The sequence below is a fragment of the Zootoca vivipara genome, chromosome 8 (genome assembly GCF_963506605.1).
Source record: "Zootoca vivipara chromosome 8, rZooViv1.1, whole genome shotgun sequence".
Classification (NCBI taxonomy): Eukaryota; Metazoa; Chordata; class Lepidosauria; order Squamata; family Lacertidae; genus Zootoca; species Zootoca vivipara.
In genome coordinates this window covers 21842527-21869915 of record NC_083283.1, presented here as the reverse complement: position 1 = coordinate 21869915, position 27389 = coordinate 21842527, and the positions used below count along the sequence as shown (strand labels likewise).

General features: G+C 43.8%; 1 protein-coding gene across 1 annotated transcript in view; it reads left to right on the top strand.

Annotated features, from left to right (window-relative positions):
* GRHL2 (grainyhead like transcription factor 2) overlaps nucleotides 1-26140 on the top strand; it is an 80535-nt gene extending 54395 nt beyond the window's left edge. Inside the window, 7 exon segments of the mRNA XM_060278190.1 lie at nucleotides 4543-4630; nucleotides 4836-4972; nucleotides 7687-7718; nucleotides 8457-8548; nucleotides 10312-10397; nucleotides 16627-16691; nucleotides 18110-26140. Of these exon segments, the coding sequence (XP_060134173.1) occupies nucleotides 4543-4630; nucleotides 4836-4972; nucleotides 7687-7718; nucleotides 8457-8548; nucleotides 10312-10397; nucleotides 16627-16691; nucleotides 18110-18224 (615 nt within the window). The 3' untranslated portion in view covers nucleotides 18225-26140.
* Nucleotides 26141-27389: the final 1249 nt, after the last annotated feature.

The following is a 27389-nucleotide window of genomic DNA, read 5'->3' as shown; positions in this document are numbered from 1 at the left end:
CTGTGGTTCCAGCAACTGGAATTCGGAAGCATACTGCCTCCAGGAACAGTACCAGAAGTGCTTTGCTGCAGTACCAGGTAGAGCTAAAATATTTCACTTCTGACTACGAGGCACATATTGAAGGTGATTCTAAAAGAGGACTGGACAAATTCATGGAGGAGGAGGAGGCCATTGACGGCTACAAGCCATAATGGTGATGCTTTGCCTCCACAGCTGGAGATGGCAAGGCATCCAGATACCAGTTGCTGTAGACCACAAGAAGGGACTATGCATGTGTGCTTGGATCTGGCTTAAGGGTTTCCCACAGGTATGTCTGGTTGGGCACTGTGGGGACAGGATACTGGACTACGGTAGATGGGCCATTGGCCTGATCCAGCAGGCTCTTCTTATCAGACTCTCTCCAAAGGCTGTTCAGAGATAACTGCATTGCAAGATTTGGCTCAATGTGAAGGATGGATGAGTTTTGAATCTCACACTGTTTCAGGAAGCGCAAATGTGTTGATTTCGGCTTTAAATGCAAACTGAATTGATTTTATCCTCCTTACAACTCTAAAATCCTGTGATTCTATGGGCTCCCGACTACAAACAGATTTAATTTTGACACAGTTGATGTAAATAATAGCCTCCAAGCATAGCCCCAGGTGCATTGCAGTGTCAAGTAATAGGAAAAAAAGAAAGAAGGAAAGCTGCTGTGAGCAGCATGGGCGCTTATGAGATTCCTGCAAAAATTACTTCCAACATTAGTGTGCTCGGGACTTGGAATGATTAAGATAATATGCAGATGACTAACGGAGCATGAGAAATATTAGCATTCAAAGGTTCAGCCATTCAAAACTCAGCAGGGAAGAGCTCTGTCATTAGCATCTTAAATCCATAAGATCTTCACATGGTTCCCACTGGCTTACGCCCCACTTTCTGTACCTGCTAAGTGAGAATAAAATGCTACAGAAAGGGTAGCTTGTTTATTCACAGATTTGGCACCAACTTAAATAGTAATGCAAAGTGCAAGGCAGCGGGATGCAGACCGGAATTACATGGCTGCGTAATAGAGGCTTGATGTCAAGCTGAGAGATCATCGCTACAGGGCGATGGGTGCCAAAATCCTTCATATCATTGCAGTCTATGGTGATGAACAAAGGGCTTATTTAACACTGAATGCCTTAGTGTTGGGGACTTAGAACTGTGCAGCTCTGCCTCGAAGCAAAGAGTGGGATTAAATGGCTTGGGGGGTCCCCTCCAACTATGGGTAACTGCACTTTTAGACATTTGCTTCATTTTGGCAGGTTTTTTATGGGGAGAGACTCTAGCTCAGTAATAGGGCATCAGCTTTGCATGTGAAAGGTTCCAAGTTCAATCCCCAGCATCTCTGGTTAGAGTCTGGAATTTTGAGACTTGCTGACAGTCAGCATAGACAACATTGAGCTAGGTGGGTCAGTGGTCTGGCTCAATAGCATCTTATTTTTAAGCTGAAACCAAGACCATCAGAACAATTGGGTGCCTGGAAAAGACCCTGATGTTGGGAAAGATTGAGGGCACTAGGAGAAGGGGACGACAGAGGACGAGATGGTTGGACAGTGTTCTCGAAGCTACGGACATGAGTTTGACCAAACTGCGGGAGGCAGTGGAAGACAGGAGTGCCTGGCATGCTATGGTCCATGGGGTCACGAAGAGTTGGACCTTTTATTTCACTGAATTTCCAATATGCCCTGGTCTGAACAGCTGTACTGCAGGTTTCTACGTCAGAAAACTGAAGGGAGCAGGAGAGAGAATTACATGAGAAGCTGATCTCATCTTACTCCTCGTAAATCCTCCATCCGACCAGGAGTCTGGCTCCCTGGATGTTAATTGCAACCAGGAACTTCAGAGTCTTGACATCCACACAGTGGCAAATGAGCCAGGTTCAGAAAATATTTTTTTAAAACAAAAAACAAAAAACCCGTGCTTAAAGTAGATTTTATCCTGGAATCATTTGGCGAGAATGAAGTGATTGGGTGAATAGTTTCTAAAATCACTCTTCTTCATCCAGCAAGGCTTGAAGTTGCAGCTTTGAAGGGGTTTGATATTGTTCCAATGCTTCCTAGCATTGTGGGAAATGGGTGGCACTGTGGTCTAAACCACTGAGCCTCTTGGGCTTGCCAATCAGAAGGTTGGCGGTTCGAATCCCCATGACGGAGTGTGCTCCCGTTGCTCTGTCCAGTGTCCCAGCTCCTGCCAACCTAGCAGTTCGAAAGCACGTCAGTGCAAGTAGATAAGTAGGTACTGCTGCGGTGAGAAGGTAAACAGTGTTTCTGTGCGCTCTGGTTTCCATCATGCACCATAAGCGGTTTAGTCATGCTGGCCGCATGACCTGGAAAGCTGTATGTAGACAAACGCCTGCTTCCTCGGCCTGAAAGCAAGATGAGCGCCACAGCCCCATAGTCAGCTTTGACTGGACTTAACCGTCCAGTGGTTACCTGAAACTCTCCTCCCATCTCCTGCCACAGTCTAGACCAGGCACCCCCAAACTCCGGCCCTCTAGATTTTTGGCCTACAACTCCCATGATCACTAGCTAACAGGACCAGTGGTCAGGGATGATGGGAATTGTAGTCCAAAGCATCTGGAGGGCCGAAGTTTGGGGATGCCTGGTCTAGACCTATGGAGATTTCTGCCTATGTTAATCCTTAATTATATTGCATACTAGTGGTGACAGGTAGGAACACGGAGAGACCAGACTGGCCTGTGTTGGCCCTCTGTTGACTGTAAACTGCTTTCTCAGGAAACATATTTTTCCTAGTTGTTATTTGCCTCCAAAGGTGCTGTTTACTGCACACAGACAATTGAGGTCATATAGCAGCCTGACAGTAGAAAACTGAATAAAAAAATTCCTTCCAGTAGCACCTTAGAGACCAACTAAGTTTGTCATTGGTAACAGCTTTTGTATGCATGCACACTTCTTCATATACAGTAGGAAACTGGTATGAGGCCCTGATCCAACAAGAATATATTACAGACTGGGGACCTCGGAGTGCTTTTCTTCAAAATAAAAGCGGCCAGGTTCAGCACGCCCCCCCCCCCCCCCGGCCCTTTAAAAAGACATGTTGTTTGGCCATTCATCTTCAACAGGGTTGGCTGAACCCAAAGTCATACTAGGGAGGAGATATTAATTGCTTTGGATTAAATAATGGACTTTAGGTTAAGTGTTGAATTATGTAATGAGGAAATTATAGCTATTTTTGTCTAATTTACATTTATTCAGTTTTGTTGTTTTCCATTTTGTTGATGTTTGGCTTTGCCCCTTTCCTCCCTCCTCCCTTCCTTTTATCCTGTCCTATCAGCTCATAGTATTCTTTTCCCTGGATTTTCCCTGTTTCTGCACCTGTCTGCCAATGGTCTTCAATTGCCTGCAAATCCCCTTTCAGCCATGCCATCCCCCTCACTTCCCACAGGTGTAGGTAGAGCAATTAGTTGTGACTAGGCCAAAATTGTATCTGGGCCAAATGGGGAGGCCTGGCAGGCCTGGTTAGACCCATGCCTTAGAAGTTAGCCCCAGCAAGTAACTTTCTGAGCATTTTAATGTATGGAACAGGTTAGATTTCTGTTTCTTCATTGAGTTATAGTTTAATTGCCAGCTAAATGCTCAGCTCCTTATCGTACACATAGCAGCATGGAATTCCTTCGTTATGTATTTACATTATTGCAAGCAGCGGCTGCAGAATGGCTCAGCAGGTTAACAGAGAGAGGGCTTAAATCTCACGGGATGGGTCTTCGTTTTTAATGTTTGTTTGTGAACTTGGATGTAATCGTTTGCAGGCTTCCTTAATTGTCCTCATTATAGCTCTATTTTTGTTGCTGGTATTAATACATCCATCCTGTGCGTCTTGGGGGAAGGGGATTGAGGGCTGGATGCAGACAACCCCAGCGGGTGCCTAAGGACATAGGGCATAATCTGATAGTGCACCAGCATTGTCTTTCTGCAAATTTATGTCCCCCGTTTCATTTATTTCCCGTATATACTTGCTTGCACACTTGCTGTGTGTCGGCTGCAAAATAAGGTGGCTATGAACCTTGATGCTTGCGAGTTGGTGTTTAGTTCTGCCATGCTCTGGATGGTTTTCTAAATAGAAAATTGATCCACTTGATCGGGGAAATCGGAAGCGCCTAGAGGAGATGCAGCCGAAAGCAATCCATGTTCTGGATTGTTAAACCATTTTCCAAAACCCAACTTTTTCAAACTGCCTTTTGCTAACGACCTTTTCTACAGAGCTGTGTTATATAATCCACCTCCACTGAGTTGTCCTCTTAGTCATAAGTGTTTAACTGGCCTTTTACAGATGCGCTGATGCTGTGGCCTTTGTTCATTTTGATTATTATTTTAGATCGTGGCGCGTATGGTGCCTTTCTGATATTGTGAGCTGCCTTGGGTGGGCTAGACCCCCCGAAGCGGCATAGGAATAATGGGATGAATGAATTGGGCTGGCTATAACAGCAGTGAGCCAGTTATCCCTGTTGGAGGGAGGCACCATGCAGGGTAGACTCATCAATATCTGTGTTTCTCATGACAGGGAGCCGAGAGAAAAATCCGGGACGAAGAAAGGAAGCAAAATAGGAAGAAAGCAAAAGGCCAGCTGTCGCAACCTCCATGTAGTAATGGTGAGGGAGATATGCCCTTCCTTCAGCCTTGGCCAGACTGGTTCACTCCAGGTGTTTGGGGCTACACCTTCCATGGCTACGCAGCCAGGGGCTGCTGGGAGTTGTAGTCCAAAGCACCAGGACTGTAGTCTGGTTTGCATTGCGCTCAGTTGTACTTCCCAGGTTGCCCCACTCATTAACCTTTCCGCCCATCTCTCATGAACAGCTGAAGGGAAACTCAACACCGTCCCACTCCAGAAGAAGAGCGACATCACCTACTTCAAAACCATGGCTGACCTGGACTCGCAGCCGGTTCTCTTCATACCAGACGTTCATTTTGGGAACCTGCAAAGGACTGGGCAGGTAAGGAAAGAGGGAAGGCGCAAATGCCCGATTCTTTACAAACCTGTATAAAATCCTAGCAGGCTTTTTGGTCCGTGCTCCTGGAGGATATATTTTCACATCTGCAACGCTGAGATGCTGTGGAACAGGGACAGGGATCCTGTTGTCCTCCAGACATTGTTAGAGTGCAGCTCCCATCATGTCTGAACATTGACCATGCTGACTGGGACTGGTGGGACCTACAGTTCAACAACATCTGGAGGGCTATAGGTTCTCCACCTTTGCTATCAGAAGTTCAGACCCGAATGGGCATGATTCAGCCAATGTAGCCCCCATTTTGTATTTTGTTGATTTCAGTTTGAGAGTTAGGAAGCAGCCTGAGAGTAGGTCTCCATTGTCCACTATTATTTACTCTGACTGGCAGGGCCTTTCCATGGGTACCATCGCCTGCTACCTGATCCTACTAAGGATGCCAAAGATGGAACCAGAGACCTTCTTTGTACAGATCAGGGGTCAGCAAACTTTTTCAGCAGGGGGCCGGTCCACTGTCCCTCAGACTTTGTGGGGGGCTGGACTATATTTTGAAGGGGGGGGAGAACGAATTCCTATGCCCCACAAATAACCTAGAGATGTATTTTAAATAAAAGGACACATTCTACTCATGTAAAAACCACGCTGATTCCAGGACTGTCCACAAGCTGAATTTAGAAGGTGATTGGGCCGGATCCGGCCCCCGGGCCTTAGTTTGCCTACCAATGGTACAGATCATCTGTTCTGTCACTGCTCAGCGCAGTTGAAATGAATGGTTCTTAATAGTCTGTTAACAGTGAATAAGATCTATTTATTTTGATTTGTACAAGAAAATATAAAAAATCATAAATTTTTAAGCAATCAAAAGCCACTCACGTGCTCCCTTCTTCTTTGTGCAAATCGCGGGGGGGGGGGGGACCTGACTGGTTGGATTGTAATCTCCTCCACCCCCTATGGACAAGTATAACAGATGGGCTGAACCAATGTATCTAGGAAGAGAGAATAATGCCGAATACATAAACTGTATTCAAAGAACTCAGTGTGATGTCTATCCTAGGGAAAACAGAATTTACTTCCATAGTTTTCCCCCCTTTGTTTAATCGCACTCTGTTCATTTCTCTCAGAGTCTAAATAATATTAAGGCAGACAACATGATGATCAGAGCTATCAGATCTGCCTAGAATGCTCAGCATAACGAAGCTTAAATTGACAGGGGTGGGAGTTTACCATTAATTTCTTTTAATCAGCCATCATTTAGAACGTATTAGCACCCTTGACACTGTGCTAATAGCTGTCAGCTAAAAATATTTTTTCCTGCACAGAAAGAGACTAAATGCAGTAGAAGATGTCAGCACAGTTTCAGCCAAAATCATGTTTTAACCTAAGAAAGATTGCATATAGCTTTCCGATGAAACGATTTATGACTGCATGATACACCATACATATATCTCTGTGCAGCGGGAAAATATATTTGCATTGCAACCTTTTCAGCCAGAATTATGTTTTAACCTAAGAAACACTGTACAGTATATAACTTTATGATGTAAAGATTTATAACTGCATGATAAAATACCACGTATAAGCTTCTGTCTGACTTTCTTGGGGTGTATGGCATACCTTAGTGGAAGAGCTTAGGGACAGGGGAGAAATCCTTTGCATTTCAATATGGACTTTCCTGAATTTTGCAGGGCAGCTCTGTGGCCAGAAACATTATGTATTAGGGGAAAGTGTATACAGTCATACCTCTGTTTACAACCACAATTGGTTCCGGGGAGCCGGTTGCTCCCCGAGGCACGCTTCTGCGCATGCGCGAGCTGTGCAGATCGCTTCTGCGCATCTGAGCTCTGCGGAACCCGGATGTAAACACTTCCGGGTCCGCGGTGGTTGGAAACCGAAGCAGTCGCAAACCGAGGTTTGACTGTATAAAGATGTGTATATAGGTGCAAACAATGTACAAGAAAGCAGGGTGCTAGAGCAAACAGTTTGCCAAAATGTAAGTTAGGCACAATTGTACTGTATACCAAAAATGTGTGTGAATTTTCACAATCTTTTTTTAAAAAAAAACCAACCACAAATGGATGGAGAAATAGAATGAACTGAAATCTGGAAAAATAACTGGGAGTAACAGAAATGGACATATTTAATCTCTGGCATCGTGAAACGGTTCTTGTCTCAGGTTCCAGAGGACCACTGCTAGTCAATGTAGACCAGGGGTAGAGAACCAGAGGCCCAAATGCAGCCCTCTGGGCCACTCCATTTGATCCCAGGCTACAAATTCTTCCCTGGGCCCACACATAGCTTGAATGCTTAGGCCTGGTTGGAATGTGCCCTTGGACTGTAGTAGTGACCCTTGGTGGTGTGGAGGGAAGATGGAGAAATATACATGATCTATGGCTGGAATGTAATTATTGCACAAACGTAAGAGTGACAATCCATTTGCTCCATCCACTTACACATCAGGCCCTGCCACACCACTGGTACAAGGCTTTTGAGAAGTTGCCCTTCAGGGAATCTGGACTTTTTTTGGGGGGGGGGAGTTTATTATCCTTGACGCAGGCAATACCAAACTGGATGGAGCAATAGTCTAACTGTACTAACCATCTGATTGGTCTGTATGCAACCACTCTCCCTCTCCGTTAGCACTTCTGTATAGCAACACCTGGTGAAATTACAATAATGAATCTGTTCTTTGTCTGCTCTTACAGGCGTACTATAACACAGATGACGAGCGAGAAGGGTAAGTCCTTTTTTTTTTCTTGTAAATTTTGCAGGCAGGATTTCAACCCCCCTGGCAAAATAATAGTAGTAATAATCAAGTACTGAAGTTCCGATGCAGCCTAAATTCCAATGTTTCAACGTTTGCCATGGCAGAGGCAGATTTCTTTACTTTGTTCCAATTCCTGTTGTCTTGCGCTAGAAGCAAACTGTTGTCCTTTAAATCTTACACATATTTGGGTGTCTTCATATAACAATAGTCTTGGTATTTATTTCAAGGCTGTGTGTGCTTTAAAAAAAAGCATTTTTTTTCGAAATGTAACTTGAATTCTGTAGTTCAGAAAGCTGAACTTTGTGATCTGTTTACACTATATGAAAATTAAGACATATTGTGTATATATATGCTTATTTTATTATTTTATTTTTTGTGATCCTTAATTGCTAGAAACAAGCTGTGTGTGCTTAGATTCTTAGGGTACTGGATTCTGTTTGTAGAATACATGCAGCTTCTTGTATTTAGTACATGATAGAAATTCATAAGCTGTAGTAGTAAATCAATATAATACACAGTCATGAAATTAAACTGTAACCTTGCTTTTTAGATTAGGCCTGTCAAAAGTACTAAGACAAAAGTCTTGGCCAGTGAAACCAGAATGTAGCACAGCTTCCCTGCTACAATAAGGAGAACAAGTTATGGGTAACACTTCCACCCCCAGTACTATAAATCTGGTACATCTTTCTTATTTTTCTCCCCCTACAGTAGCATCTTGGCTAAAAGGATATTCCGGCCAGTAGAAGAAGACTTCAGCTCACCACCGCTGAAGCAAATAAAAGAAGAAGGAACGAAAAGAGGTACCAGTTTATTCTCAGTTTTCCCTAAGTCATAATTCATTTGAAAGTAGTTGAGCAGAAGGAAGGGAAAAATCAGAATGGAAATATGGTTCTGAATTATACCGAAGTCTCAGCAACGTCTACGCTGCCTTGGTCATGTGCACACAATGGAAGATGGCAGGATCCCCAAAGAAGGCGCTGGCTTCAGGCACCAGGCCTGTTGGCGGACCAGCTCTGAGTTACAAAGATGTCTGCAAATGTGATACAAAGGCTGACAACATTAACCCCGCTGTGTGGGAATCCCTTGCAGACGGCCACTGTGTCTGGAGATAGGCAGTCAGGTTGTGCATCCACAGTACTGACCAGAGGAGAAATGACTGCTGGGAGGAACGCAGAAAGAAGAAATGCCATGGTGCCTCTGCAGCATCACAGCAACCAGAATGCCTTCCTCTGCCCCAGCTGCAACAAAACATGTCTCTCCCATATCAGGGTCTACAGCCACAGCAGGCACAACTCTCCAACGGTTTGACTTCACCCGCAAAGGCGCACTCCTTCATTGTCTCCCGAGACAGACGGGTGCCAACATGATCAACAACAAAGGCCAGAATAAAGAGGCACATACGGCAAAAACTGCACAATGGAGGTGGCAGGTGCAAATCTATGGAGAGGCAACTTAGGGGCTGCCACAGAAAAGGCCATCTTCTGCGCTGTCATACCCTGGAGTTCTGAGGGTGAGGGAGCTACCAAGCAGGCTCCCCTCTGACAATCTTAACACCGGAGACATTTGACTCCCTTCTGAAGTCCAGCATCGTTTAAGGCGGTTGGCTGGTCATGCATTTTACCTCTAGACCAGCTACACCAGCATGCACATGCTTGCACCTAAAACTACATGTTGCACATGTGCTATTTGCTGGCGCTGCTCTTTGAGCACCACAAAGGAAGTAGTGAAGGGGGTGTCCACCTCAACGTGGAAGACCCGTGTCTTCCATCACATGAGAGGAGGGTGAGGGGGTCTAGAAATGAAGTCCTCTGAGGAACAGTTGAAAGAGCTAGATAAGATTATGGAGAGACGTGATAGCTGTCTTTGAGTGTCTGAGGGGCTGTTAAATAAAAGACTGAGCAGACTTCTTCTGTGTTTCCCAGAGGACAGGCAGGATTAGAATTAATGTGTGGAAGTAGCAAGGGCTAAACGTTACAGAAACTTCCTAATTGTTTGCACTGTTCAACTGTGGAGCGGACTGCCTTGGAGGAAGGTGGCATGTCCTTCAAAGGAAGAGCTAAGCAGACAGCTGTCAGGGATGCTGCGCTTGCAAGCGAGAGACTGAAAGACCTCCTTCCAACTCCAAAATTCTGGTTCTGCCAACAGCTGAACCCACTGTTTGAATTCCAGGAAATTCCGACTTTTGATGAGAATAGCTATTTTGCTTGCGGGGTTGCTTAGTGTGACAAGGAAATTAGTTCCACTTACTGGTCAGTATATTCCGCGTAATCTCTGCCTATCACTCAGCTGAAATGGAAAATGGGTGTGACTGTTTACAACTGCTTCCTGTGGGGGGGGGGTGGCGCGGTTTGTGGAAAGAACACATCATTTTCCTCTGGATATTTTGAAATCGGCACATGCTCCTCCTGCCCTGTGACATGGGATTGTTTTATTTTTAACACGAGTCTCTGGCCTTTTTCACTTGTCATTTGTTTGAGAGGAATAGTTTTCTGTCCAAGAGGGAGTAGTTTGCTTGTGGGAAAGTTCTGTGTCTATTCCAAAAATTTGCTTCTCATCCTTTCAGTGCTGCTTTACGTGAGGAAAGAGGCCGACGAAGTGTTTGATGCCTTGATGTTAAAATCGCCCACTGTAAAGGGACTAATGGAAGCAGTAAGTACCTGTCATCTCAACTTCATTTATTGCAACAACAGCATGCAGTCTGCTTTAACTTCCTTGTACAAAGGAAAACAATTTTGCATTTTATATTTGTGCATAACTATGCTGAGGTTGTTGACAAGCAAACCGACATCGTTATGAGAGAAGGGTATTTAACAAACAAACAAACAAAGATGTTTATTCGGCTTTACGCCCATCATAAAACACAACACAACAAAACAAAACAAATAAAACAGCGGACTCGTACAAGCCACAAATAATATAACACAATTCACAGCTCACAAGGACAAATATTAACAATTCAAAAAGAAAAGTTTAAGATTATGATTAAAAATTTAGGCACTACGCTAAAATCAATATCTGATGTCATTATAGAAAATTCTTATAACTATCAATAATCAGCTAACATTCCATTCCGTCTCTTGTACGATACTGTTAGGAATTTAGCAACCTGTAGAGTAATATAAGGGTATTTGTGTGTGAAGAGGGAGAGCTTGGATGTTAACAAGGACTCCTTGGGATGGGGAACTTGTGGCCTGCTGGATATTTCTGGATTATTATTATTCTATATTATTATTATTATTATTATTATTATTATTATTATTATTATTACCTATACTCAAAGGTCTCAGGGCAGTTCGCAACATAAAACCACAATATGAATGCACAAACTACATAATAAAAATAAAAACAACCCAACAATTCTCCCTCCCCAACACATTTTTAAAAGGCAACACGTCTAAAAGGACTACAACTCCTATCATCCCTGAACATTGGCCACTCTGTCTGGGGCTGATGGGAGTTGGAGTCCAGCAGCACCTGGAGGGTCTCAGTTTCCCTATCCTTGATGTACAGGACCCTGTGCATCGCAGCTCTCTGCAAAATCCTCATTGCAAAGGTTTAGGCTTTCCAGAGTCAAGGAAAGAAAGAAGGCACATTGGGAGGTGGTGCCTGTTCTGAATGCCAGTTGCCAGGGCTCACAAGTGGGGAGAGCGCTGTTGCCCTCACGTCCTGCTTTCAGGCTCCCCGTAGGTATCTGTTTGGCCACGGTAAGAACAGGATGCTGGACCAGATGCACAGTCTTTCTTATCTGGCAGGCTCTTCTTCTTATGCTCTCCGGCAAAAACATTCTTCTTTTCTTTTAAGGGCCCAGCACTGAAAGGAAAAAAAGTCAAAGGTGGGTGGCTACCACCTTATTTCCTCCAAATGCCCCAACCCTCCAATGTAGAGTTGCCACGTCAGGAGTGGGGGTCCCGGGGGGGGGATTTCCGGCCTGGAAACCATTCATTTACATGGGCTAGTAAAGAGCTGCACTTAGGACTCCATTGTGCAGTGCAGGCCATGGGAATGTTTGTCCTGCCAGTTGAGCAGGGCCCAGGCCGTGTTGCGCTGCAGTTACTTATTTTCAGCAAAGGTAAATGATCTCATTTTGGAAACAAAAGGAGGTCTGTAGAAGAGAATTTGAAAAGAATACTGTATCCAGAATTCATCGCAAATTTGGACTCTGGGTCCTATGGTATACATTAGCACCCTAGGGTATGCAAGTCCTTCTTTTGAAAAAGCTTGTAGTGTAGGGTAGTGACCAAGAGATTGCACCCATGGCACCTTAGCTCACAGACGCACCTAGAATATTGTACTGGAGCTAAAGCAGCATAGGGAGATTGAGCTGTAAAGTATAAGGTCCTGGTTAAATCTCACCTGTGCTGTGAACTCACAAGGTGGCCCTGACAAGACAGGAAAACCAACATGGACCCACCTTACCATGCTGTTTCGTTATGGTAAAACACCAGAGCACCTTAGCTGTCACCTCCCTGGCCACACAGGCCCACTGAGGCACCAGGGCTTGTCATCCAATGGGACGGAGCCAACAGAAGAGATCAAATCACAAGAAGGAGAACGACCAAGGGAAGCTCCAGGGACTCTCGAACAAAAGCACTCTGAAGTTTCCAAAGGCCAAAAGTACCACGTAGATGTTGTCCCCATGATGCATTGCGCCTTTGCAAGATTCCGTGGATGTGGTCGCTTGCAATGCGTTTGTAGAAAATGGCTGCAATTTGTGAGCATGCTAGTGTTCCTAGCACCTTAAATTCTGGCATCGAGGTTTCTTTTCATCTCCATAGCTATTCACAAGGCAGCATATGCTAGAGAAGATAGCAGACTTGTTCTGAGAGCAGGCAGCCCAATCTTCAGTTTCTTTGTACTGGCAAATCTCCCCTGCCTTCAGAGATAATTTGGTTCTCATTCTTCAGCTGAACTGTTTATTCTATCATGTATATTTGTTGGTTCCCTTCTGCCTGTAAAAAAATGTGCCCAATCAATACCCATAGGCTCCCGTTCACCTCTAAAATCTTAAGACATTCACACTGGAATAAGGAGGAGATCCATAGAAAAACAGGCCCCATCACCATGCCAGCTGCTGGTTCGCTCAGACTGTCCTGTTCCTTACCAGGTCAGCCACGGGGTGGGAGCATCAAGATTTTAAAGTTCTGCTCTCCTGTTTCCTCCTCCATCTCAAATATCTTTCCTTATGATGGTTTCAAATTTCAAAGAGTATGGTTTTGTGGGAAGTGTCTCCCTTTGTGAATGTTGCGAGCTGTTGTGGGGACTCTAGTCAAAAAGTGGGTGCATCTCCAAACTTCAAGGACCCCTAGTATAGGGTCAGGACAAACCAAATTAGAAGATTTCTGCACACCTAACAACCTCAGATATGCTGATGACACAACTGTGATGGCAGAAAGTAAGGAGGAATTAAAGAACCTTTTAATGAGGGTGAAAGAGGAGAGCACAAAATATGATTTGAAGCTCAACGTCAAAAAAACTAAGATCATGGCCACTGGTCCCATCACCTCCTGGCAAATAGAAGGGGAAGAAATGCAGGCAGTGAGAGATTTTACTTTCTTGGGTTCCATGATCACTGCAGATGGTGACAGCAGTCACGAAATTAAAAGACACCTGCTTCTTGGGAGAAAAGCAATAACAAACCTAGACAGCATCTTAAAAAGCAGAGACATCACCTTACCGGCAAAGGTCCGGATAGTTAAAGCTATGGTTTTCCCAGTAGTGATGTATGGAAGTGAGAGCTGGATCATAAAGAAGGCTGATCGCCGAATAATTGATGCTTTTGAATTATGGTGCTGGAGGAGACTCTTGAGAGTCCCATGGACTGCATGGCTGGAAATCAGCCCTGAGTGCTCAATGGAAGGACGGATTCTGAAGCTGAGGCTCCAATAGTTTGGCCACCTCATGAGAAGAAAAGACTCCCTGGAAAAGCCCCTGATGTTGGGAAAGATTGAGGGCACTAGGAGAAGGGGACGACAGAGGACAAGATGGTTGGACAGTGTTCTCGAAGCTACCAACATGTGTCTGACCAAAGTGCGGGAGGCAGTGGAAGACAGGAGTGCCTGGCGTGCTCTGGTCCATGGGGGTCATGAAGAGTCGGACACGACTAAACGACTAAACCTGTTGCTCGGTCCCAGCTCTTGCCAGCCTAGCAGTTCGAAAGCACTTCAAAGTGCAAGTAGATAAATAGGAACCGCTACAGCGGGAAGGTAAACGGCGTTTCCGTGTGCTGCTCTGGTTCGCCAGAAGCGGCTTTGTCATGCTGGCCACATGACCCGGAAGCTGTACACCTGCTCCCTCGGCCAATAACACGAGATGAGCGCCGCAACCCTAGAGTCAGTCACAACTGGACCTAATGGTCAGGGGTCCCTTTACCTTTACCTTTAAACGACTAAACAACAACAACATTTTACATAAAATAAAAAAAATTCCTTCAGTAGCACCTTAAAGACCAACTAAGTTTTTATTTTGGTATGAGCTTTCGTGTGCATGCACACTTCTTCAGATACCAATGCACACTTCTTCAGATACCAACATTTTACATGTGCAAGAAGCCTTATTCAGAAGGGCAGGGAGCGGATAGATTCTTCCTGCTAGATTAGGGTGCCTGTATATGTGCTTGCCTGCCACAAAGGGACATGGGTGGAGTTTAGAAAACAGAAATCTCTTACAGGAGAGGTTTTGAATATGAGAGCCAAGGTTTCTCACTTACACTCCCACGCTCTGCTACTGCAAACATTTGCACTGCAGCCGCCCTGACTTCCCTCACTCTTCATAGCGTATTAACCCAGGCATGATTTTGCCCTTGGAAAGATATGAAAAATACCTTGGAAATGTAATGTGTGCAAAATATGTTGCAGTTCACATAGAAGCACACACACTTGTGTTTGGCAGTGTCGTGTGCTTCCTTTCAGCAACATCGTTTTCAAAAGCTTTCATCCCAGCAAGAGCATAACATATTAAAAGGAAGTTCCATTGTTTACAATTTGCACATTTTTTCCTTGTTTATTGCAAGCTGATCTGTGGCCTCTTTTCCATGATTCTGGATCGTATTTTCTCATATTTGGAATTTGCTTCATTCTTCTGCTATTTGCTATTATTTCCCAGAAGAGCGGGCAGTTTATCTTTGCAAGTATGCTTCTTCTGGTGACAAGAATAGTACTATGGCACCTTAGAGAGCAACTGTTTAACATGAGCTCTCAATGACAACATCCTGCTTCGTCAAACGTCTTAGAAGGACCAAGAGCATGGCTGCTGTACATAACACATCGTTTTTGAGGAATAAAGCATTTTAAACAAGTCGGGATCGGCAGTGCCTCATGTTGATCGCCTGAGAGGGAGGCAACTTAACTTTTGTTGGGACAGAACTTCCTCTAAACTGATCCATGACCTGAAAAAGTGTGATCGGATTTGTTTAAGAATTCCAATTCTCAGCTGCCCCATCCCAGTACAGTGGTACATCCAATTACAAGCAGAATCCGTTCCGGGGGCCCGGCCGTATCCCGAAGATTTCATAACCAGAGGACAACTTCTGTGCACGCGCAAGCGGCAAACCCACTTCCGTGTTTGCCGTGTTTGCAACCCGAAGATTGTGTTACCCGAAGGTAACGTAACCGAGGGTCCACTGTACTCTTTTTAAAACCCTGACTGTGAAGTAAAAGAGACCTGCCAAGAGGTGTATAAAAAGATGTTGGTACATACTCGAGGGGGTATGGGAAGGATCAAGAGATTTCTACACCACTTAGTCTGTAGTCCTACACATACTTATCTGACATACTTCTGAGTAGACATATATAAGATTGCATCGCTAGAAAGTAACTGACAACAACAACAACAACAATAATTTATTACTTATACCCCGCCCATCTGTCTGGGCCTCCCCAGCCACTCTGGGTGGCTTCCAACAGGATATTAAAAACACAATAAAACATCAAACATTAAAAACTTCCCTAAACAGTGAAGAGCCACCCAGTGACTAAAACTGGATATTTTTAGTATTGCTTTTAAAATATTGCCTTGTTGCAATTGGTACCTGGAACTTGCCATCGGGTGACCAGGTGGTGACTCTGAGTCCTTATTTTCAACTAATTTCCCAGCAGCGCTTCTTCTTTTAAAATATTGATAAAACCTATTGGATGTTCTCCATTAAAATACCGGGTATTTAGCCAGTCCTTTTATTTTGTAAAGACTTCTGCTGTTTTGATCCCTCAAACTCCCCCACCCCACCCACGATCAAGACTTTGTAAATTAAGATGATTTACTAGTCAGCTGGTTGCCAAGTGCCTTGTGAGTGTCTTTGGATGGGCTAAGATTTCTTTCTTTCCCCTGAGGCTGAGTCACAAGGAAAGGTGTGATGTGAACACTAATGAGACGTTTAGATCTCCAAAGAGAGAAGCACTTTTGGAAATGACTTTTTTTTACAAAGTTTAGTGGGGGTTGTGCAAGACTGGTTTTGGATGTGCTATGAGTAGCGATGGAAGGATCTGTCAATTTTGGTTGTCTCTGCTTCTCATTTTTCCAATCTTAAATTCAGTTCTCCGCATTTAGGCATTGAACTGTACATGGTTGTTTGTTTTTTTAATCGTCATGAACATTCTTCAGCATTATACTGTGATTTTTTCCCCCTAACACAATTCTGTCTGCAGTTTTGACTAATGTGCACTTCTCCTAATATAATGCATTTTTACACTGTAGGTACAAAAGTTTTTCAAAATGGCAGGAAGCCCTACATTTCTTCAGGTCATTAAGCCTGATTCTTAGAAGTGCTGAGAAGTTGGGTGCTTTTAAGACACACACTCACTCTCCACACTCTTTAATTGAAGCTGGTGGTACCCGTTTCTGCTTTTAATAATTGCTCTTTCTTCTTTATAAATTTTAAATTCAGATTTCTGAGAAATACGGCCTTCCAGCTGAAAAGATTACAAAGCTGTACAAGAAGAGCAAAAAAGGGTAAGTAAGGGAAACTAAACCTCACCTCAGCTCAGTCAGAGTCACGTTTTTTGTTTTGCTTTGTTACAGTGTCTTGAGACCTCAGCTGCCCTAGATTCTGTCCTAGGTGACAAGAGGGGACCCCAGCTCTGAGCAACTCCCAGACCCCTCCTAGACTCCTCAAGTCATGTGATGTGCCCTGGGCTCAGGTGGGAGTAGCCTGCATTGTGGCTGCTTCTCCCCCTCCCCTGTGTGGGGTGGGCAGGGGAGAAGCATAGACCCTAGGACATTTCATACTGACTTTTGGACTTCTCACACTACCCAGACAGCATGGGTAGAGACAACAATTCTGCATCAGCTCTCTCAACTCTACTGCAACATGAGAAGAGGTCGTCTGTGATATGTACACGATAATTCAGTTGTGTTTCAAATTAAATAGAGGATGATTAGTACCATATTTTAATTACGTCCAAGTTTGAAAGCGGCAACGGGGAGGGGGGGGAATGAAGCCTCTGTAATCTGGAGTTTCAGTATTCCCCGAACAAAGGGAGATGAGTAGGAAGAAAAGATAATAGGACTAAAACACTATCACATCAATGAATTTGTCTATGCTGTGGCATTAATTGGCTGCCCAGCACCTAAAACCCCTCCACCTTTGCTATCTTGTTTCCCTGACTGCACACCCAGGAAAGGTTTAATTAGCCTGTCAAAGTGCTGGTTTTGACCTATAAAGCCTTAAACAGCTCTGGGCCACAATACCTCAAGGACTGCCTCTCCCCATATGAACCAACCCAGAGCCTCCGGTCATCATTGACACCCTTCTTTGTGTGCCTCCACTGTAGCCTGCTTTTCAGCCAAAAAGACTCCCTGAGCAGCAAGCAAATATCTGTAATATAATAATAATAATAATAATAATAATAATAATAATTTGATCCATATAGCCCAAGCAACTTTCCAGTTGACCATTTGGTTGAATTGTGATGTTTCAATGGGGGTTACATTGGTTTGGATTTATCTGGAGATTTTGCAATGAGGCTGGATAGATCAGTTGGTAGAGCATGAGGCTCTTAATCCCAGGGTTGTGGGTTCAAGCCCCATGATGGGTGAAAGATTCCTGCATTGCAAGGGTTGGGGCTAGGTGACTTTCGTGGCCCCTTCCAACTGTGATTTTATGTCTTACTTTAGAATCATATGCATATCTGCTCAAAAAGAAGTACTACTTTATTCACTGACACTTAAAAGTTCGCTGGAACTCCAAGAGACAATGAGCTGTGCTATGGCTTGTGTCAAAGCATTCACACAAATGGTTAATAGACAGACAGACAGATAGACAGACAGACAGACAAATACATCCCTTACCTCATAGCAGATTCACCATGTGAATCCATCTTGATATCTGAAACTAGGGGAATTTTACTGACATTCCTTTCTGATTCCAGGATTTTGGTAAATATGGATGATAACATCATTGAACATTATTCCAACGAAGACACGTTCATCCTCAACATGGAGAGCCTGGGGGAAGGCTACAAGGTCACGTTGACGGAAATCTAGCCTAGATCAGAACGCAGCCTAGTGAAGTCATAGCATTTCACCCTCATCTTAAGGAAGGGGACCATTCTTCTAAAGCCCTGATGGCTCACGGATGCCAAGAAGAGAGGCTGTTACAAAACTCCACTGGAAGCGAGGAAAGAAGCCCAGTTGTCCTTGACCGCTAACATACCTCTACAAAGTTCCTTATTTATTGCTCCTCACGCTGCAATCTGTACATAGTCAGCAGACCGCGGACATCGCCTCTCGCCCACCGCAAGGGAGAAACAGCGACTTTTTTAAAAGAAGAGTTAATGTGGAAGAAAATGAAATTGTGGAATTGCATTAGATTGCCTGGGACTTAATAGTTAAAATTGAACCTTTCAAGAATAAATGGCTTGAAGATTTGATCTTCTAATCCATGGCAAGGAAAGTGGCCGATCATGTTCACTGGTACAAAACCACCAGCAAACAAGTGTGTAGGTTAGCCATATCCTCCCCACCACAGGGCAATTGAGGACTGTAAGTAAGGGACTCGGATGGCGTGTCATTTGTAAGTAAAGCACCATCCATTTTTAACCTTTGTATATAATGTTTATAATATGTAATAATATATTTTTCCTACCTGTGTGGATGTGTTTACTGCCACTCTTGTTTCTTATCCTGGGATCAGAAGCTGATAGGCAACTCTCGCTGAGGAGAGAGATTCTGCCATTAGCTGTTCAGTGACGTTTCCATACCTTTTCTTGAGTGGCTTCTCCAGCATCCGTATTAGAAAGTTAACATTCTCCTTCCAGTGGCACATCCGACATTTGCACCACAAGCTTGTGGGTCTCGTTCACTCTCCTGTGCTTATTTCTGTGCAAGGATACCCGCATTGTCTTTCAGTTTCCGAATTATTTGTCTTCCGGTTTCTGAAATATTTATGCTTTTTTTGCACCCTTGGATTTCATCCTTTGGTCTTCTGCATCCTTGTTGGATGAGACCCCCCCATTTTCTGCATGCAGCAAGAACTGAGGCAGCACCAATACCACCAACACTCTCCTCCCTCCATGCCTGCTTCCGACTCTGACTTTGGGCTTTCAGAAGATATGTCTCCATTCAGCTCACCTCTTGCTTGGGAGCCTCTGGCAAACTGGAGCCAAGCCTAAACTGAGCCAGAAGGTCTTTTTTATTATTGTTATTCATAGCAAGTCAGAAAAACATGAAACCGTAGAGCTGGAGGTCATTGAGTCCAGCCTTTTGCTCCTTGCAGGATCTGCATGCAGCTTGCAAGGTGCAACTACAACATCTGCAACAGATGGAGGTCTTTGCTTCTATCCTCCAGCAAAGGAGAACCCACCACTTCCTGAGGCAGCCTGTTCTGCAGCTTGTCCTATTAGGAAGCTTTTTTCGAACGTTCAGCTGAAATCCAGTTCCCTGCAAATCCCACCCATTGCTCCTAATCCTGCCGTCCGGGGCAGCAACAGAGTTCAACTCTGCTCCCTCTTCTTCATCACAGGTATTTGAAGACAGCCATCGTCTCCCCCCCTTAATAGGTGGGTGGATTTGGTTCAGCAAACACCGTTTGAGACCAGCTGAGCAGGTGCTTGCTGGTTTACCTTTTCTTTTTTAAATGAAATCAATGACTAGCCAAGATCCCCATTCGCACAGTGCACAAATTTCAGGCGCAGATCTGGGGATGCAATCTGCATGCATGTGCACTATTTGAATGGTGCCAAGAAAGGGAATGTGGACGCCTCTGGTCATGGTGGGGGTGGGTGACATGTGTCTTTCTATCCCTCCCATCCTCAGAAGAGCTGATCTAGGGAACTGCATCCCTGCAATCCCAGGAAACCAGACAGGCAGGACAGTTTTGGTGCAGTTGGAAAAAGGATGCAGCCTATGCTCCCATGCCCTGGTGACTCACCCCAGCTTCCCTGCCCCTTGTTCAGCTCCTTTAATCTTTGCTGCCTCCGTTCCCTGCCCTTTTGACACTCCCCCAACCCACCTCACCCCTTGTTGCCATTCCCTTGCCCATTCAACTTCCCAGGAGTTGTGGCAGGAATGGAATAAATGTCTTGGATGAATGGATCCTCTGCTCATTTCGTTGAACGTCCTTGTGCCCCCTGACGGGTCTCACTAGAATGATAAATGTAAAAATGTACATACGCCTCCCTTGACTTTGGTCTGTACATATTACGTCCTGACACTATAGACGTTGTTTTTGTATGATTATATTACTCAGCCTGTCTTCATCGGTATGTAGTAGACATTTTTTTCATTGCACTTCCACCAGTGGGGCTGCTGGGAATGGCCAGAGGTTGGTAGCAAAACATGGTTTGCTTGCATAAGGTCAAAGAGTTGATTGCCACTATTTCCAGCAGTGCTTCCGACTGAAATCCTGGAGACTTGCTGCCGGCCAGTGTTGGTCAGCCTTCTTCAACCAGGACTACAACTCTCATCATCCCTAAGGCAGCTAGGAATGATAGCACTTGCAATCCAACAACACCTGGGAGCCTAAGATTGAGGAACTGTAGATACTGAGCAGCCGGACTCTGTTTAAGGCAGGCACCCCCAAACTTTGGCCCTCCAGATGTTTTGGACTACAATTCCCATCTTCCCTGACCACTGGTCCTGTTAGCTAGGGATCATGGGAGTTGTAGGCCAAAACATCTGGAGGGCCACAGTTTGGGGATGCCTGGTTTAAGGCTTCTTTAAGGCAATCCTGAGATTATGAAATTGGAATCTGAGATGAAACCCTGTAATTCGTTTATTAACTTTGGGAAGCAAATGTAGAAGTTCAAGCACTCCTTTGATTGGGGCAGTCAGAGCTTCAAAGAGTGAGGTTCCTTGCTCAAGCAAAATGGTGCTATGGAGATGAATGTTTCTTAAAAGGTTTCTGGTATGTAAATTAACTTGACCTAAATTTCAGGAGTGTTTGCTTCTGCAGATGCTCTTTTAGCAGCTTAACCCTTTTCTATTTCTTCAAAGTTTCAAATGTTACAAGAAAAATGCCAAACGCTGCATTATGAGATACATGCATCTTTTATTTTTTTAAAAAAGCTGTTTTGTTCAATGGTTTTAAGGTCAATTTATTGTGGTCACAATCTTGCATTTCTGAGTTCCACCAATATTGATTCTTAAAGGGGGAGAGAAGCCAGAACAGTTGTCCTAAATCTGAACTGTATGCAAAATCCATGAAAGAATAAACACCCTCTTTATTTGTGTATACTTGAATAAGCATGTATGTCCCTTGTAGTCATGTAAAGCTATGCTGACTGATATATCTGAAGTGAATAACATGCTGATTTAGCATTGTTTCGGAATCAATTGAGCTTACAGAGCCATTTTTACAGCAAACTGACAATTCAGTGCCAAACTGCCTAGCAGGGTGAAGATAAAGAATTGCATCCTTCTTCTTCTTTTTTATGCCCATCATGGAGTGATAGGTAAAATTGCACCTGTTGAACATCTCTTGGTGGCTGGCCAAGGCACAGCTCCCAATGTTCTACGTAACCATGGTGTTGCCATGCAACCCAGAAAGAAATAATAACTTACCCCTTCTGTTCTGTGGTTTAGCACTTAAGCATAATGATCACCCCAAAGCAATCTAAAAGTGGGCTTTCAGACTTTGTTTTGGGGAGCCAATGGGGTCCTTTAGAAGCTTGGGTATCTTCAAGCAGTCCCCAAGGGCCAATTTGGTAGCTGTCCTTCCATTACTGACCTTCTCAAACAACGGGTAGCCTTAGAGGAAGATCAGGTTTGTGCAAGGGTTCACTCTCACCGGCCTCAGAACCATTTACTGGTGTTGAGGGGTAAATCTTCACGAGTACCTTGGCATGCCAGACATTTTAGTAAGTGGATTTCTAAAGGTGGAAAGTTTGAAGAAAGCCACATACAAAAATCACCCTTACTGCTGTCTTCTGAAATAAAGCTCTAAACTGTGAAGACTGTGCCTATTTTTGAGCCTGGCTGTGGCTGGTGCCCCCTTTATCTATCCAGAGAAGGTGCAGAGGAATATTGTTCTATTTAATGAGTTTAGCCCTCTGTGACTTTCTAGTCAATAATGGCTAGAAACTTACATGTTTGTTTGTTTTTAGAGAGAGGAAAGAAAACTCCTAGCCCTATATAATCTGCATTTGTATAAGAATTGCAGTGGTAACACACTGACTATCACAGGCTGCAATTATATGTAGATTTTCGGCTTGTCCATCCACTGATACATTACTAATATTGACATGGCTATAACAATTGCTAGGGTAATAAGGCCTGCTTCAGTCCTCTTCCTATACACACACATTTTAAATAAATCACATAGAGTCTACCTAGCCTACCAATTCTTTAAAAAACATATTTTACTTTTGATGGGCATAAAAGAAGAGGGAGCTTTTACCATCTTTCATTGTTGCTAACAAATGTCTGTTCCTAAACATGAATGACTTAGATATGTACACAGAAACATGTGATTTATGAATTAAGCCATTTTCCCCAACACTTGGTCCTGTTGTTCTGATCTCTGTAGACCCCTTGGAAAGTTGCAAAATTAACATAGCTGCTTGAATTTTTATTATTATTAGAGAGGAAACTGAAAAGCTGTTTTAATGGATTCAATCAGCAGCAGCATGCAGAACTGGAAATGAATAGACTTGTTTAAAGTTTTTAAAAGGGTGCAGCCATGTAAAATATTTGTTTTTCTTGTAACCCTTCCCCTTCCCTGCCTCCCCTCAATGTTTCTCCCAGTTTAGGGTGACATGATGCAAACAGGAGGATTTGTTTGTGCCAAAAAAAATCTGTGCATAGTTCCCATAGCTGGAAAGCTCAAAAGCTCCATGTATAAACACTGTGCGCTATTTTACTCTAAGAAAACTAGTTTGTGTAACTTAATAGTTTTTTTGTAAATGGGAGAGGGAAATCTATAAACATACAGGTTTATTTTATTTTTTGTACATTTTTAAGAGAGAAATAAATAAATATTCGTAAGATATAACCACCTTTTCTTTTCTTACTGGTGTTTGATAGATTATTCGGCTCCACATTGAACCATTTTGAATATTGACTTGCACTTTTGTGATGGGGAACTTACTGAATTTGCCACATGGTCCTTTATTAAGTACGGTAAATGAAAGCTAATCCTCCAGTGCAGGGTTGGGGGGCATGTTGGGCCAGCCTTGGACATGTTTGAGCCTGAAACACAAAAGTTAGGACCACCTGTTTGTGTGTGTGGGAGAGAGAGAGAGAGAGAGCGTGCGCGCACACGCACACACACACACACACATGAGTATAGGTACTGGAGTGGAAGATTGGAGGCGAGAGAAAATGTCCATTCATGACTTGGTATCAAGCAAGTGCTTCACATTAGTTAATGCTTGCACCACTAGTTAGAGAGGTCGCTGTATCTTCTCCTTGTCTTCTCACTCTTCTTGTACTTGAAGAAGAGGCAGCAAAAGCAAGGAGGAGGCATGTAAGTGAGTTCTCACATTCAACTCCCATTTCTCCTTTCCCTCTTACGGAGCAAATCAGCAATTGCATATTGGCACAGTACTGAAATTTCTACAGATGACCTGGATTTGAACCTGCTCATGTGGGTGATATTGAACCAGCCCTCCTCTCTCTCTTCCTAACCTACGTCACAGGGTTGTTGAAAGGATTTTATTCTATTTTTAAGAGGTAGAGGTAAGAACCATGTCAGCTGCCCTGAGTTCTCTGGAGGAAGAGTGGGGTAAAAATGTTAATGAATTCATAAATCAATAAATGTTGGTGCTGGCCTTTAAAGCCCTAAACGGTCTCAGTCCGTGAAGGATTGTTTCCACCCCCATCATTCAGCCCAGACACTGAGGTCCAGCACCGAGGGCCTTCTGGCGGTTCCCTCACTGCAAGATGTGAGGTTACAGGGAACTAGACAGAGGGCCTTCTCAGTAGTGGCGCCCGCCCTGTGGAATGCCCTCCCATCAGATGTCAAGGAGATGAATAACTTTGACTTTTTGATGACATATGAAGGCAGCCCTGTATAGGAAAGCTTTTAATGTTTGATGTTTTATTATGCTTTTATACTATTTGTTGGAAGCCGCCCAGAGTGGGGCAACCCAGTCAGATGGATGGCGTGCAAATAATAATAATAATAATAATAATAATAATAATAATAATAATAATAATAAATCATCCAAGAAGAGGGGGCTTCACTGGCATTGGCAGGGTCTGAATCATGGAGTTATGCAGCTGTTTCCTCACAATGGCTACTATATTCTTTGCCTCTCCCCCCCCCCCCCCCAAGAGAAATGCAGTGGAACTTTCCAGAAAGCCTGGCTGCAGCAGAATATTTATTAGAGGCAGTAACATTTAGGGGCTTTATGGAGGACTTTATATTTGCAAACCTCAGGTCTCAGCCATACACTGGTTTTCATAAAGATTTGTTTGAGGTTATGTATTCATATAAGAAAACAGAATAATTATCGTCGGGTGCAATCAGTAATTCCAGTATGAAAAAGCACCGTGTCACAAAACAAGTTTACAATACAAAATTATTCAAAATCTAACATTTAAAAACAATATTTGTTCAATAATACAGTAAAAAAAGTCTTAACTTTTTTCAAAACAATACTGTTCATATGTTTGGCACTGTAAAATACATTGTCACAAATGCATCGCCCTCCTCTTCTTTTTTTAAACCAACACACTTTGCTGCTTTTAAAAATATTTATGGGCTATACTTGGCTACAATTTTCACATTTTAAAACAACAACAACAGACATTGTGCCTGACCGTAGCATGCAGTCCACAAGGGATTACACCCAAGTGCAGAAACAGGTGAATTAAACAATAGGCCCACTCCAAAAAGTCTGGATCCAAACTTCCTATAGGTTGAGCATGGGGGCACTTTGAGGTCCCCACTTCACAGTCCCCCCCCACCTTCGCCGCTCCATAATATGCATTCCTTTGATGCAAGTCCCACTGAATAAGTGTGCATAGGATTGTAGCCTTAAAGGTGCTTCATTTTGATTTGGATCCTGCCCATTGTAAATACTGCCTCTTGTCTGATAAGGATGACAGATTAAAAAATACTTAATTTAGGAACCTGGGTTGATTTAAAAAAAACACCGTGTATGGCAACTTTGCATGTCAAAAGTTAACATGGTGATAACCGAGCAAACATCTCAGAAATGTTACACTGGGCAAAACACCCTGGACAACCCTTTTTAAATGGGTTGGGTTCATACTTAAGTCACACTTAGAGTAGACTCACGTTTTTCAGGGGGTCTACTCTTAGCATGATTGGTTGGGACAGCACAGTAAGTCTGCATTCAATTCTTAAAGATCTTACGGTTTTCCCATGGGCATCTGATTGGCCAGTGTCTGATCAGGATACTGGACTACAAGGGCCGGTGGCCTGATCCAACAGACTCTTACGTTCTTATGGGGGATGCCGTTGAATGAAGCTAGGCTTGGCGCCATTACATGCCCCCCTCAGGCAGCTGCTGAGATCCCCAGCAATTCAGCAGACTTCACAAGCCTTGGTCCCAGCAGGACTGCCTCTTCCTTTAGCCCTTCTTCCCGCCCTTGTTCTACGAACCCGCCTCATACCGTAGTCCACAGTGCCCTAGAGCAGCCCTTCCCCAGATATTGTGGAACTACAGTGCCGATCATTCATGACTATTGGCCATGCTGGCTGGGGCTGATGGGAGCTGAGGTCCAACAACAAGGTCAGAAAAGGCTGTCCCAAAGCATTGTGGGAAATTGACAAGGGTGGCTGGTTCCCAGTCTCAGCTACTGCCACAAGCGAAACCTAGAGCCAAAGCCCCATGGACAGGGACCTCCTCTAATTTTGAGCAAAGCAGTGGTGTCGCCCTACCATGCAAGATAGGAGGAGTCCATGAAAATTACCATGTTTGGGGAACAAAATGTTCTCCTGGCAGCAACCCCTGAGCAGCAAAGAGCAGGTGTGGTTTAAAACACACACACACACACACACACACACACACACACACACACACACACACAAACAGATTATTTAAAAAATTAGATTGTAACAAATCCCCATTTTAAAACAAACAAACAAACAAACAAACGAGGAATGCAAGTTTCCTATACAACTGAAAACAATTGCATAACTGTGCAACAACTAGCAATGAGGAGGGGAAATAATCAGTACAGTAGCTTTCACCAACCTGGGACTCTCCAGATGTTTTGGACTACAAGACTCATCAGCGCATGCGCTGGCAAGGGGTAATGTGTTTTGTAGTCCAAAACATTTGGAGGGCTTCAAGATGGTGAAGGCTGCAATATCATGAACATGCAGGTACTGTTTCTACAAGCCAAACACGAACACAAGAATTCAGTTTTAAGTTTCTTCCCCCCGCTTATATTTTACAACAAAGTTGCAGCTACCAACACACAGTAGGATCACACAGAAGTACTGTCTTAAAAATGCAACCGATACTGGTAAGACTGGCACAGAATCTGCATATTATATGTATAGGGAGGGAGGGGTTGGGGAGTCTCAACTGATAGGAAACTATTAATTGGTACAGATCAAAGTCATTCTCTGAACAATAAATACAAGTGCATTTGTCAGTATATGAGAAAATAAAAGTTCATTCCTTCCATACACAGAACTCTAGAAAAGGACGCATAAAACAGTGGCCATGGTTGGGAACACAGAATTTACTACCATTCACCAATCTACTCTTTGACTGACTATACCATGCTTGTTCTACAGGTTGGCTTTAACCCATCATGCTGAACATTTAAAAACGACATATACTTCAACCTGACCCAAGAAGGGAGACACACCAACAGAAGCAATGTCCACAGGTGGTTTTCCAGGCCTTGCTAGATCTGGAATCATGCTATGCAGATGGGGTATACTGATGAGCAAATGGATGCATGGCTAATTTGCAGCATGCAAATTGAGGCATGGCAGATGCACATTCAAATTTCAGGCGTGAGATGCAGCCTCCCATTTGCATTGCCCTTGTGCCCCGATCGAGAGCAGGTGATCCAAGACATGACTAATTTGCTCCCTTCAGCAAAACTTAATCCTGATCAGGTGTCTCTGGGTTGAAGGCAGCATGGGTCTAAGTGCATGTTTCTGTCTTCACTGAAATGGAAATCTGGTAACCTGTGAAGCAGCCTGTCTTATATCCCGAGTTTGTTCCCGAGTCTGCCTGGTGCAGCTCTGCGATGTTGTAGTTCGTGCTCATAAAACATGAG